At 48.1% G+C, this 13,809-nt stretch overlaps 4 protein-coding genes across 4 annotated transcripts; 2 read left to right on the plus strand and 2 right to left on the minus strand.

Annotated features, from left to right (window-relative positions):
* Positions 1-1,409: 1,409 nt before the first annotated feature.
* Positions 1,410-3,544, plus strand: LOC111068501. The gene is made up of 3 exons (XM_022357993.2): positions 1,410-1,882; positions 2,284-2,567; positions 2,616-3,544. The coding sequence occupies exons 1-3, from the start codon at positions 1,510-1,512 to the stop codon at positions 3,423-3,425; spliced, it is 1,467 nt and encodes a 488-aa protein (XP_022213685.2). The 5' UTR covers positions 1,410-1,509; the 3' UTR covers positions 3,426-3,544.
* On the minus strand, positions 3,513-5,812 carry LOC111068498 (signal recognition particle subunit SRP68). Its single transcript, XM_022357989.2, has 4 exons — positions 5,668-5,812; positions 5,221-5,570; positions 4,502-5,164; positions 3,513-4,441 (listed from the first exon to the last, which is right to left on the minus strand). Exons 1-4 carry the CDS (start codon positions 5,765-5,767, stop codon positions 3,743-3,745), a joined length of 1,812 nt encoding a protein of 603 aa, XP_022213681.2. The 5' UTR covers positions 5,768-5,812; the 3' UTR covers positions 3,513-3,742.
* A 191-nt stretch (positions 5,813-6,003) lies between these two features.
* On the plus strand, positions 6,004-8,565 carry LOC111068500 (protein Pixie). Its single transcript, XM_022357992.2, has 5 exons — positions 6,004-6,149; positions 6,426-6,639; positions 6,701-7,311; positions 7,369-8,085; positions 8,150-8,565. Exons 2-5 carry the CDS (start codon positions 6,427-6,429, stop codon positions 8,439-8,441), a joined length of 1,833 nt encoding a protein of 610 aa, XP_022213684.1. The 5' UTR covers positions 6,004-6,149; position 6,426; the 3' UTR covers positions 8,442-8,565.
* Positions 8,566-8,880: 315 nt separating this feature from the next.
* On the minus strand, positions 8,881-12,339 carry LOC111068499 (myotubularin-related protein 9). Its single transcript, XM_022357991.2, has 7 exons — positions 11,754-12,339; positions 11,399-11,649; positions 10,951-11,338; positions 10,422-10,897; positions 9,948-10,360; positions 9,790-9,887; positions 8,881-9,730 (listed from the first exon to the last, which is right to left on the minus strand). The coding sequence occupies exons 1-7, from the start codon at positions 11,913-11,915 to the stop codon at positions 9,653-9,655; spliced, it is 1,866 nt and encodes a 621-aa protein (XP_022213683.1). The 5' UTR covers positions 11,916-12,339; the 3' UTR covers positions 8,881-9,652.
* Between the last annotated feature and the right edge of the window lie 1,470 nt (positions 12,340-13,809).

Below are 13,809 nucleotides of genomic sequence, written 5' to 3' on the forward strand. Positions count from 1 at the left end.
CCCCCAAAAAAGGTCGCGTTGCGTTGCGTTGCGTTGCCTGCCGGCAGCGGTTACGCATGGCAAAAGTCGCACAGCTACAGATACGAGTTCGAGTTCGAGTACGAGATACTCGAGTACAAAGATTACAATGTTCAGTTGGGTGATTGACGGGTTTGGTTAGAATCCAAAACGAAACAATGTGCGATTTTGAAAGTGTGATTGACCCTGAAATTAATGCCCGCCTCTGACTGTGACTCTGAATCCGATCAGGAATCTGAATCTGAATCTGAGTCTGGTGGTTGCACATGTTTGACCCTAATTTGCTATGGTTATTAATTTGGGGTTATTCAACCGATCCAACCGATCTGATCTGATCTGTTAAGGCGGAAGCATTAGACGCGGGAGTTTTTGGCCTGCACACTGATTGCTGGCTGAGTACAGCCTTGAACTTTCCCGAGCTCAGGTGCGTATCTTGGCTTGAGGTTTGGTATTTACATTGTCTGTCTGGGCTTCGTTTGGGTCGTTTGGGTCTCAGGGAGTGGTCGCTCATTTATTGGCCGTGGCGAATTTGATATTTAATTAATGGCCATTTAGCCACATTTGTAGTTGCATATTAAATAAACAAATTGCCCGATCCAATCCGACCCCGTGCATTGTCTGCTGTTAATGAGCTTGGTCTTTGAACTTTATTAGGCTTTGTCTGGGCTAAAGACCAACCAGAATCGAGATGAGCATCGTATGCCATCGAAAATGTTTATAAGAAACCATTTCCATGAATTAGAAATGCTTTGCATTTATTTATTAGACTCGTAAACTGCCTCGACCCACACGCAGCGCGCCCACCAAGGACGTCCGATGTAATTTCAAGTGCAAGCATTTGTGGCCGGGTCGGGTCCCAATGCAAACGACTCTATCGGGGCAATGCGGCGTGCGAGCAACAACATCCGCTTTGGGCAGGCAGGCAGGCAGGCAACACATTACGTATACGCACCAAGTGCCGCCACCACTCCCCGGCAAGTGAAAGTGCTCGGATGTGACCTTGAACGAGGCAGGGGTAGGTAGGTAGACACCACATGCACCAACACATCCACATCCACTGTTTACCGGCTTTCAAAAGTCAATTCCATTTCCAATTGAGAACTGAGAGAGCCAGAGGCATGCTCATTTGCGGCCACTGTCCGCCAGGTGACGCCATGCAGTCGTGAGAATGTGAGAAAAACTGCAGTGCAGTGCAGTGCGGAGAACTGCAATTGGATAAACCATAGCAAAGCAGCGATTCACTCAGTTGTTCGCCGTGCAGTTCGGCGCGCGGTGGTGTGTCGTCTCTCTGTCGCTTTTTGCACAAAAGTGCTAACCAAGCAGAACCGCCTACCCGTACCCGTACCCGTACCCCAAAATAAAACCACATAGAGGGAAAAGAAGAACAACTGACATTTTGGTACAATTAATAAAAAAAGTGACCTGCCCTCAATTCGGATGTGTGTCATGTCTAAGCAGGTCCCAAGAAAATGCTGCAGAGGCTGAAACTGTATGCGGCTACTTATTTCGGCAGCAGCTTCCCAGCCAGAGCCACAACAGCCATTACCAATCAATCAGTCAAGCGAAATGGAGACAATGGCTGCCGCTCCACCAACAGCAGGACCTTCGAATGGCGGCGGCGGCGGCGGCATGGCAATGGCAATGGCCGTCACCATGGGCGTCATCAATCAATACGAGGAGAATGTCGAGCATTTGCGGCAGTTGTTCAGCCGAAACAAATTGGTGTCCTTTAGCATTGACCACATCGCGTGCAGTGCGGGCAGCAGCAGCGGCGACAACTACATGTCCGTGGTGAAGCGGGTGACCATAAGCCAGGATCAGGAGCAGGAGCAGCAGCAGCAGCAGCCAGCAACCAGGGAAGCGGGTAAACCACAAGCTCTGCAGAGGGCATCAAATAGTCCATTCCATGCAGTTTGTTTGTTCATTTTTGTTTGCTTTGCTGAGCGTCAGAGCCAGCGGCGGGCGTCGAGTGAAGTGACCTTGTTCCACGCATTCTAAATGCATTGCACTTGCACCACCCATACGTCTACGTATACGTAATATAGATTCGCTAAAGGTCAGCACGCACACGCGCTCGCTCTTTACCTCTCTCTCTCTCTCTCTCTGCGGAGAGAGAGAGTACATGTGTGTGTGTGTGTGTGCGAGGCATTTCATTCATAAATTTTACTACGCGGCGTAAACAAACGTCAGCTGTTCCGTTCCGTTACGCTCTCTCATGCTATTTGCTGCTCTTTGGTTTCTCCTCCCTCCTCCTCCTCCCATTAGTTACGGTTATTGTGAAGCGTCAGATTGCGAGTCTGTCACGCCGGCAGCTATACCGCTGCGAGGAGGCCTTCAGCAATGAGATAAACGCCTACCGGCATCTGGTGCCGCTGCTCCGTCGCTACAGCCAGCAGTCACTGTTCCCGCTGTGCCACATCGCCGAGAGCCACGACCAGAGCGAGACCGGGGAGCCCATCATTGTGCTGCAGGATCTGAAGGCTCTGGGCTACCGGATGAGGAATCGACTGGAAGGGCTGGAGCTGGGGCACTGCCTGCTGGTGATGAAGGTGAGGACTGACATGCCACTGCCGCATAATTAAAGATCGTCCTTTCAGAAACTGGCACAAATGCATGCCGCCTCCCTGGCTGCCCAGCAGCTTGAGTCTGCCTTGTTCGCCGCTCAGGTCGAGCACATGAGTGAGATTGTCTACTGTGAGGAAGCGGCCGAGTTCTATTCCACCATACTGGACACCTCTGTGCAGCAGGCCTTGGACAGTCTCAGCTCCTCGAATGCAGATGGAAGTCTGACCACACCCATCTGCCTCATTGAGGAACTCCGACCGACGCTCTTCGAGCATCTGCAGCGGAATATAAACGCGGCAGCAGAGGCGCCATTCAGTGTTATCTGCCATGGGGATCTGTGGGTGAACAACATCATGTTCCGCTCCCAGCCCGAGGAAGTCATCTTCTTCGACCTGCAGGCCATGCGCCGCACTTCGCCCGTCTTCGATATACTCCACTTCATCTATACGAGTACGCGTAGGCGTCTGAGGGATGACCATACGGACACTCTGCTGGCTGCCTATGCGGAGGCCCTGGCCCACGAACTGAATCAACAGCTCAAGCACACGCCGGCGGCAAAGCAACTGGATGTGCTATGCGACACGTTCTCGTTGCAGCGACTCACCTCAGAGTACGTGCTGCAGGTGCACTACGGCCTGGCCATCGGCATGTGGATACTGCCAGCGGTCACCTTTGATCCGAACAACCTACCCAATCTGGATGTGATGAGCGAGCAGAACCTAACCGGCAAGGAGATTAAATGCACTCAAACGCTTACGTCGGAGTACCATTTGCGGATCAAGGAGCTCGCGATGGAGTTCTACGAGCGTGGCTATCTACAGAGTCAGAGGACAGCAATGTAAGAGTATTCTTAGTGATGTATTCTTAGGATTAATGTATCTTATAGTGTAGTTGTAGTGTGAGCAATAAAGGGCCACCAAGTGGTAATGTAATCTGTTGTAGGTTCCTTTATTACCAAATAATTGTTCACTTTTTAACTTAAAAATGTTTCGTAGAAAATCAATATTTTGTTTATACAAAAGCCGGGCGTGGGTAAAAGCCAAAACAAAGAACTCATAAAGAACAGCGGACACATCTGCGCTGGGACATGGGTCTGAACTCTTTATAAGTGCAACATTGATGAGTGGAATTCCAGAAGAGTGGGCCATTGGATGCAATCTCACTTGTTGCCGCCGCCGCCCCAGCCCAGGAATCCCTTGACGAAGCCAGTAATGGAGGCGCTCTTCTTGCCCTCTGGCTCCAGCTTGTCCTCCAGAGAGGGCAACTCCACGTAGTTCATGGCCAGATCGAAGAAGAGCGGCTTGCACGGTATCGGCTCCATCTCGGGGGTGAGCTTGAACACATTTGGTGTCTTGGTGTGGAGCGATTGGTCTTCCTTGTATTGTGACAGACGCTCGTAGAGCGGTTTCGTTGTTTTCTGCGCCTTTGTGGTGGTGCCGGCCTCGCTGTTGTCGTCCTCCAGCACACTGTATGCGTGGGCAGAGAACTTGCAGCCATCGATAATGGACACGAGCGTCTTAAGCTCCGACTGCTGCTGGAACTCCGGGCTGGCTTTGCCCTTCAGCGCCTCGTTGGCGTAGTTGGAGGCGCGCTCGTACAGCGCCACTGCCTCCTTCCACTTCTTCATATCGATCAGCGTCAGAGCAATGTAGTAGCAGCGGAAGGCCTTGAAGGTGATGGCCAGATTCTCCACCTCACTTTGATACTTGGCATCCTCCTCCATGCCGTTGATTTGCTGCATCTCGGTGACATTCTGCAAGATGATTTCGTAGAGGCGGGCAAGATCCTGTGATCGTACGCGTTTGCCATCGCCAACAATTTCCGACTGCTGGTTGGGATCGACAAAATTGAGCTTGGCCTGCAGAGAAAAATCATCGTTAATGGTGTACACCACGTGCTGGACGATTTGTAGCCTTACCTGCTCCACAAGGCACAGATTACGTTGCAGTGTCCGGCTATGGCGAATGTAACTCAAGTAGGCCAGTAAATACTGCACGCCAGAGACTGTCTGCCCGGTTGTCAATGAACGCAGCTTGGGGTCCTGCTTAATCTCATCGCGCACCGCCTGTATGGCGTCCTTGCAGTCCATCAGGATGCGCTCAATCAGCTCTATCTTGGCATCCAGCTTGGTTGCCTTGGCCAGCGACTTGTCCAGCTCCTGGGCACTCAGCAAGAATAGTCGTACCTTCTCCGGACGCACAGTGACCTTGCGGCCACGCCAATCAATCGTCTGCAGTCCCTCGCTGCTCTCGGTTTTCGTCTGGCTGACCAGCACATCCAAGTTCTCGAGGACGCCTTGGGCGCGTAGCTCCAGAATCTCATCGAGATCGCCGCCACTGGCTCCTCCGCTGATGTTGTAAGCGCAATAGCGCAGATTCGGTGTAAACTCGTTTACCTTGGCCCGATACAGTTCCTGCTCATCGTCGGGCAAGGCCGCGGCAAGGTTCTCGTACACGACCTGTGCACGCTTTAAATGCTCACCGGCTGACTTCCATAGCTGCAACTCGAAGTGCAGGCTGCCGTGCATCCAGGCCACATAAGCCTCACACTCCAGCTTGGTGCGGGCATCAAAGGCATCCGTCTGAGAGAAAGACATTGATTACAATAAGAAAAGCCATATTTTATGCCATTAATTACATTGCACAACTCCTGCAATTGCAGCGCATAGAAGCACGCCCTCCTCAGTTTGCTGATCAAATGGAAACGCTTGCGCGGCTCCGTGTTCGACTCCTGTTTCAGCTGCATGGCATAGGCCCAGGCCCGCTCGGCACTGATCAGTGGGATATGAATGTAGCGTTCATCCGCCTTCTTGCCTGTCAACTGGCTAAGGGTTACATCGCGTCGCTTGAAGTGTCGCTTGTCGCCCTGCGGGTATTTCAATGCCTTGCGGAGCCGACGAATACGACGGGTGCAGTAGCCACGATACCGCTGGAAGTCGCCGTGACGGAGACCATGCTGCTGCTGTGCATCCTTGATCATGTGCAGTACTGCAATTGACAGTGAAAGTTCAGTTTCAGTACATTAGCATAGAAACTTTTTAGTTGAACGGATCCAGCGCCGGTATGTGGGGGGCTGTGCACTTACTCTCAACCTTAAATATCTTGACTGGCTCTGCCACAACTGTCCCAGCTTCAGTTTTCTCCACATTTTTCCCAGAATTGGGATTCTCCTCTTGGACGACCATATTTTCCAGACCAGACCAAATCAACGACGTGTAAAAACTAGAGGTGTCAGCCCGAGCAGTGTGCAATATCGATAGGTATCGGTGGTGCATATGCTTGCATGACACTAGATAAAGATCTCTCTTGTTTTGCGTGACAGTCCTGAAAATTGTATTTTTCTTTCTGGAATAAATTTTGAAGCATTTGGGGGCTGTTTGACATCAAAATTGCAGTTTAAAACTTATATTAAAATAGTAAATCCCGCTATCGATACGCCGAATTCTGCATTGGTGACGATATCGATACTGATGAGTACTATCGACTTCGATAGTATCCTCTCTTTCGAAACTTTGGCTGACACGCGTGTGTTTGTCTGTTTTACAACAATTTCAGCCTAGTTCGCAGGTAAATTAATAACAAATCAGTTCACTGTCGGCCCATTCACATGAGACAGAGGTCAGTTTGTGACATTTTGAGAAAATGGGCAGTGGAAATCGTCACGCTTTGAGGTTATACTTTCACTAAATAGGTGGAAATAGCCCCGCAGCTGGCTCCCCACCTCAGCCCCTTCACCCACAAGGGCGTGCGGTGCACCAGCTTTGTTTTGACGTCTGGCCGATTTGCAACGTGGATTTGATAGTGATTTCGTGAGACTCGGACTAATTTTCATTGCCCTTGCAGCATGTCGCGCAGAAAAGACAACGAGGAGGTCGACAAGCAGACGCGTATTGCCATTGTCAGCGATGACAAGTGCAAGCCGAAACGCTGTCGGCAGGAGTGCAAGAAGACCTGTCCGGTGGTGCGCATGGGCAAGCTCTGCATCGAGGTGGCACCCACGTCGAAGATTGCTTCTTTGTCCGAGGAGCTGTGCATCGGTTGCGGTATCTGTGTGAAGGTGGGTCATTTACCTCTTGCCCTCCACGAGCACTCAGTAATGTAACGAATTTCCTCCTCAGAAATGTCCCTTTGAGGCCATCACAATCATCAACCTGCCCAGTAACCTGGAGAAGCATACGACGCATCGGTATAGCAAAAACTCGTTCAAGCTCCATCGCCTGCCCATACCGCGACCCGGCGAAGTGCTCGGTTTGGTGGGCCAGAACGGTATTGGGAAGTCAACGGCTCTAAAAATTCTGGCGGGCAAGCAGAAGCCCAATTTGGGCAAATATCTCAACCCACCCGACTGGACGGACATCCTAAGCTACTTCCGTGGCTCCGAGCTGCAGAACTACTTCACCAAGATTTTGGAAGACAATCTGAAGGCCCTGGTGAAGCCGCAATACGTCGATCAGATCCCCAAGGCAGTGCGTGGTACTGTTGGCGACTTGCTGGATAAAAAGGATGAGCGCGAACTGCAGACATCGATATGCAATATGTTGGACTTGTCACACATTCGGGACCGTGAGATCTCCCAGCTCTCTGGTGGAGAACTGCAGCGCTTTGCCATTGCCATGGTATGCATACAGAATGCGGATATTTTCATGTTCGACGAGCCGTCCTCGTATCTGGATGTAAAGCAGCGTCTGAATGCTGCCTTGACCATCCGTTCGCTGCTGCATCCCACAAAGTAAGTGAAAGATCTGTGATAGAACTCCAGTCGATAACCAGAATTGTCTCTGTCCAGGTTCATCATCGTAGTGGAGCACGATTTGTCTGTGCTGGATTACTTGTCGGACTTTATTTGCTGCCTGTATGGTGTGCCCGGCTGTTACGGCGTCGTTACTATGCCCTTCTCGGTGCGCGAAGGCATCAACATTTTCCTGGACGGCTTTGTCCCCACCGAGAACATGCGTTTCCGCACAGAGTCCCTCACGTTCAAGGTGTCAGAATCGGCTACGGAAGAGGAAATCAAGCGTATGAACCACTACGTTTACCCCTCAATGGTGAAAACGTTGGGCAAGTTCGAGCTGACGGTGGAGAAGGGTCATTTCAGCGACTCTGAGATCCTGGTGCTGCTCGGCGAGAACGGTACTGGCAAGACAACGTTCATTAGGCTGCTGGCCGGTAATCTGCAACCCGATGGCGAGGTGGATCTTCCCATGCTCAATATTTCCTACAAGCCGCAGAAGATTTCCCCGAAATTCCAGAATCACGTTCGTCATTTGCTGCACGATAAGATTCGCGATGCCTATGTGCATCCCCAGTTCATTGCGGATGTGATGAAGCCCATGAAAATCGAGGAGATTATGGACCAGGAAGTGCAGAACCTCTCCGGTGGTGAATTGCAGCGTGTGGCATTGGTTCTCTGTCTGGGCAAGCCGGCAGATGTCTACCTCATTGATGAACCCTCCGCCTACTTGGACTCAGAGCAGCGTCTGGTGGCTGCCAAGGTTATCAAGCGGTACGTCACATTGTGATTACAGTTTCGTAACCCAATTGATATTTACACTATGCTCACTTTGCAGCTACATTTTGCATGCCAAGAAAACCGGATTTGTGGTGGAGCACGATTTCATTATGGCCACATACCTCGCGGACCGTGTCATTGTAATCGAGGGCCAGCCTTCGGTGAAGACGACTGCTTTCTCCCCTCAATCGCTGCTGAATGGCATGAACCGATTCCTCGAACTTCTGGGCATTACGTTCCGTCGCGATCCCAACAACTTCAGGCCCCGCATCAACAAGAACGCTTCGGTCAAGGATACGGAACAAAAGCGATCTGGCCAGTTCTTCTTCCTGGAGGATGAGGCTCAGTGAGGATCGGATCCACCAGCGCAATGCCGAAAGCTTCCATTGGGCAATTTTCCTTTTGTACCATTCTCTATTCTCCTGTGCTCTGTTTGCATTCTTTAATCTAAAAAACACATTTGCTTACAACTTATTTTGTTATTGTTGACGAACTTGAGTTTTTTTTAATCTTTTACTTGATTAAAGTGAGTTTTTATACACGTATTAGCAGCGAAAATAAATAATAAGTCCAAACTATGTGAAAGGACGGTTGTCCCAAGGGAGCCTGTGAAAAATAAATCAATTTACTCTAGAGAAACCGGCAAAACCAAATGAGTTTAAACAAAAATATATTAATTTAAAATTTGTGTATAAAGTTCATGAAGCAACAGGTGGCCGCATGTCACTTCGGTGACAGAACTGCATCAGGTTGGGCGCCAAGAAAGAGAAATATGAAAGAGTAAGCAACTTCTGCAAATTAACACGTATTTATTGCACTTTACATTAATTACACAAAATACGCACAATAGAAATATAAATATAGATACAAATTACATACGATACAAATTTCTCCGATTTCAGTTACAATCACAATCCGAAATAAACACACAATATGGATAACACTTACGAATGTGGCATAAATGTATAATGTACAATACAATATATATGTTTATACGAACGCATGCACAGCATAATTTGTTTTCTGTAAACGCTTTTGAAGCTTTAGATTTATCCGATTTAATCAAATGTACATACAAATGTTTTGAAAAGGCAAATTTTTGTTAGTTAAATTCATAATACTAAATTTGATCGGATCGGCGGCTTAAAGACCAATATTAAACACTGATAAGTACTATAAATATGTAAGTTAATGTTGAAAAACTTATGTGCTAATAATTTCCATAAAAGTAAATGCGTCAAAAATTGACTCAATATTAATCATTTGATAGTTTTTGCCATGTGCAGTTTTAGGTTTCAGTTTTTGCGGATTCTGAGTAGAGAGCAGCCATTATCTTCGTATGTCTACTATAAATTGAGTTGTTTCGATCCAAAAGCAGATCCTATGGTTTAATCCATCAATTCGGTTCTTTCTTCAGCATAATTTGTTGTAAATGGAACTTTTAGTGACTTAATTGTAGTGTTGCTTTTAAATAATTGTTGAAATCTGGCAACAGAACGTATCAAAAATAAGTGTATGTATATATTATGCAAGAGATAGAGAGCTGTTGAGGTAGCCAAAACTATGCAGTGTCTGCATTGTTCATGAGTGCGCAGACCTGCTGGCCGAGCTCCAAGGCCTGTTTGCGCAGTTTGAGGGCCTTCATAGAGGAAACAAGATAAGAAGCATATGGATATCTAATTATAGACCATGGCATACCTGAGTTCTGAGTTCTTTCTCGCGCGTTACGAGCTCCTGTATCTGCGACATGACTGTTGCCACGCTGCGCTGATCTATCACCCATCGCAAATAGAGTTCTGCAGTTTCAAAGGGAATGCTTAGAATTTGCTAGTAATATTTGAGCTCTAATCACTCACCGCTCCACAACTCCAAGCTAATGGGTGCCACCGATGGCCATATCACATTAGCATTGGGCTCATACAGGGGATTTAGTAGGGTCTGCAGGACATCTGGCCGATTTAGGTACGACCATAAGCTGGTCGTTCGCGTGTGGACATTCAATTCGTTCCGCTCCCGCTCTGAGTCGCACAGGAAGGTGCCGTATTGCGAGAAGTAGCTATGCTCGAACAGCAATATCAGCAGCTGCGTGCTAAACTCAAAGCTGCAGGGGAACTGTGTGAACAGCTGGTAGATGCAGTCCAGGAACAGCACAAAGGTGGCCCCAGAGGTCTTGTTGCGCGTCTGGTGCGGCGTGTAGCAGGAATAGCGGTGACGAGAGGCGAACGGATGTCCCGCCTGGATCCATTCGCGTTCTATCAAAGCCTGCAGTCTAAAATGGAGAATAATTACAATCATCTTTGATGCCATGGGGTTTGTCGTGGCCAGCTCACCCTCTGACGGTGCGGCAATCGGGATTCAGTATTATCTGCACAAGCGAGGTGACAATCAGTGTCGAGTCCAGGCCTTTGGCGCCATGCACCAAGACAGGACTGCCTTCTTGGTCCAGGCACTGGGCCACCACACAGGAGGCGTTCAGGGAGTTCAGCACCAGACTTAGCCAGCCACTGCCCTCGAGGCGCGATAGCCATTTATCCGTGCTGCAGCCGGTGTCATTGCAGGCATCGATCAGCTTCGCGAAGCTGTCCAGTATGGAGGCGGGGGAGCTGACGTTGCCAATCGATCGATTCACCTTCTTCCACTGCGAGTAATGGAGATCCGTTTCCGTGTTCGACTTGCCCTTGCCCCAAGTGTCCACAATGAAGCCCTTTTTGCTGCGTCCCAGCACAAGGTTCAGTATCGCCTCGTCCGCGCGACACCGCTTTATGCCCTGGATGGACAGGGGCTGGGAGCTGCGCATCAGCGTGGCCTGGCAGGGGATAAATTGCATTACACGAATCGAATTTAAGTCTATTAACTTACGCCATTGTCGTGCCTGTAGCTGAGCACGGGGAAGCGGCCGCCATCCCGAAATGAGGCGGAGAGCACAATTTGCTCGTCCGTAATTGCTTTAGGTACAATTAGCGTGGCGCCATATGTGGCACAGACGCTGAAGTCTTTGTTGATGTTGGTGACTCGCCACTCGCAGGCGGGTACTGTGGCACCACTGCCACTGCCACTGCCCCCCATCAGTACGACGGCTGCGTCCAGCGCAAAGCCATTCTGCAGGGGATGGGGTATGCTGCCTGCGCCCGCACATACACTCAACGATGACGTCGATGGCATGCAAATTGTTATGTTGGCCACGTTGGGCGACGACACCCCACCCATGCCCACGCCACTGATGAGCTTGGCGAACTCCAGCTCCGGCCTGGGCAGAGCAAAATTCAATTATCATCAATTTGTAGTTGTAATTTGCCTGAGCACTTACCTAAACATCGTGTAGCCATCCTCCAGGATGCTGTACATGGGCCGGTAGAAGAACGGGTAGAGCAGCTCCGCATTCTGGATTGCACTGAGCGCCTCCAGGGAGGAGGACACGTTGAAGAACTCTTTGGCGTACTTAATCTCCAGGGAAATAATCCTTAAATCCTTGCACTTGAGCGTGATGATGCCCCCAACGACAACGCTCTGGGCCATGCTCGGTTTCTTCTCCACACAGTCGATGTCCTTGTGCAGCAGCTGGAAGGCAAAAGGGCATGCGGGTTGGGTTGCGGATACAACACAATTCAATTAGCCAGCAACTTCACGCTCCATTGGAGCCGAAACACTCGTATAACCCTTACCCATAGCTCCTGGCTGTTCTCCTGCCGCGCACTGAGCAGCAAATGGTGGCCGGTGATGCAGAGGGTTCCAACTGTTGCTGCATTTGCATGCTGCAGGGGCTGCGGGTCGTGCAGAAAGACCCCGTCCAGCTTGGGGGTCTTTATCAGATCGGCAAATTCCATGGCGCCCAATCCACCACCCCCTTCCAGGAGGGCTCAGGACTAGGCAGCGGGTGTCACGCTGTGCAGTGAACTTCGGGGCGTCCAATTTGATTTCGTTCACACTAATTAACTTTTTGCATTTTGCTTACGACGCTGCTGTTGTTGTTGTTATTATTGCCACTTGATTGCTTCTGGTGCCGCCTCCTTCTATTCCCTTTCCGCTGCCGCGCGCCCTATTCAACGCTTCCACACAAATCTTTGAACCAAACAGCAGTGGAGGCGTCACGGGCGATAGCGCTCCTCTTGCGGATATTGGGCTTGGCTAATATGTGGCACCCACAATGAGTAATAAATAAATTAGTTGCTCGCCACCGTCCGTGCGGCGTAAGATTGCAAAATTATTTCTTTTATTTGTCGCGGATTTATTGATAGACCCTCAGAACACTATCGATTGTCGTTTGTGTACAATATATCGGTATGGGTATCGGGAAATTAAAAAAATATTAATCCATGGGCTATTACGCGTTATTGCTAAATGTTTTTGGGGTGGTTAGCATTAGTATTAGTCCAACCACACGGGCTATAAAATATATTGGATCATTAAGAAGCTCATAGTGTGGGTGCAAGTCGTCGTCAGCTGTAGGGCACGGCCTGTGCAGCCCTAGCTATGCCATCGATACGAAGACATTACTATCGATTGTTGTTCGCTTAGGTCCAGTTTAGGTGCTTACCCTGCTTATCAGGAGCTATAGTTATAGAATATGTAACTATATAACTATAGCTATATATATATAAATTTAATTTATTTAGATACTATCGCTTCGGCAACGATCCAGCCCTAGCGAAAGATCCGTTATGATATGTGTGGTGTGTGTGTGCTTAAATCGCGCGCCAAATCGGCTTAAACTCACGTTCGAACTAAACTAACTACGTACAGCAACTACGTAACGTACCGTTAACTTAGTAACTATCTAGTCCCAGTAGTTACCTGAAGTGGAACAACAGCCCGATTAGTTCTAAACGAATCCTGATTCTTCATAAGCTGTAATAATGAGTCAGAAGAGATACATTGAGTCCTGGTTGGCCAGTCAAGACCCACACCCATCAAGAAATACAATAGTTTTAAAATATGCAACTATATATTTATTCACACATAAAAGTAGATTTCAAAAGGTTTGTTTACAAAAAATAGGGCATTTTCCTTTGATTCTCACTGTTTTACCAGCCACAACACTCGTTTGTCCTTCAATTAAGGCTTATAAGCATAGGGGGTGTTTCGAAACGAATTCTTGAGAATGAGAAACCTAATAGAAAATTGTACTCAATAATTGTTGTTTTGGAAAAGATTGCTTCTCTGTTAATTGTCACAATACGAATAAAAATACTCAACAGCTTTAACGCACAATGAACGTATTTCAAATACGCATTAATCAATCAATCAATTAACCAACCAACACACACATATCCAAACACACTCAATCATATCATACGATATCACAACATTATCCGACAGATATACCTAAAGCACAAGAATTGAGGTACTAAGTGGAAGGAAATACAAACTGAAAAAATAACTGAAATGAAACAAAATAATAATCCATTGGCGATACGCTTTATTTTTTTTACGCTAGAAAACATATCTCTAGTTCTGTGTGTGTATATGTAATGTATATTCTCGATTCTTTGTACCAACAACTTAGGATCTAGGCATGGTAAAATTATACTAAAAATAATGTTCTCTTAAAAATGCAATCGAAATTAGCAAGTGAATCGAAACTGGAAACGGCAAACAAATTAAATTCATAGCAACAGAAAAATAATAATATTCATAGTTTCGTCTCTCAGCTCGTATTTACATCATGTATATATCATGCAGATGGTGTTAGAAATAATTAATTAGAAATGCACAAATCAT

This window comes from Drosophila obscura, unplaced genomic scaffold (genome assembly GCF_018151105.1).
Source record: "Drosophila obscura isolate BZ-5 IFL unplaced genomic scaffold, ASM1815110v1 contig_1, whole genome shotgun sequence".
Taxonomy (NCBI): domain Eukaryota; kingdom Metazoa; phylum Arthropoda; class Insecta; order Diptera; family Drosophilidae; genus Drosophila; species Drosophila obscura.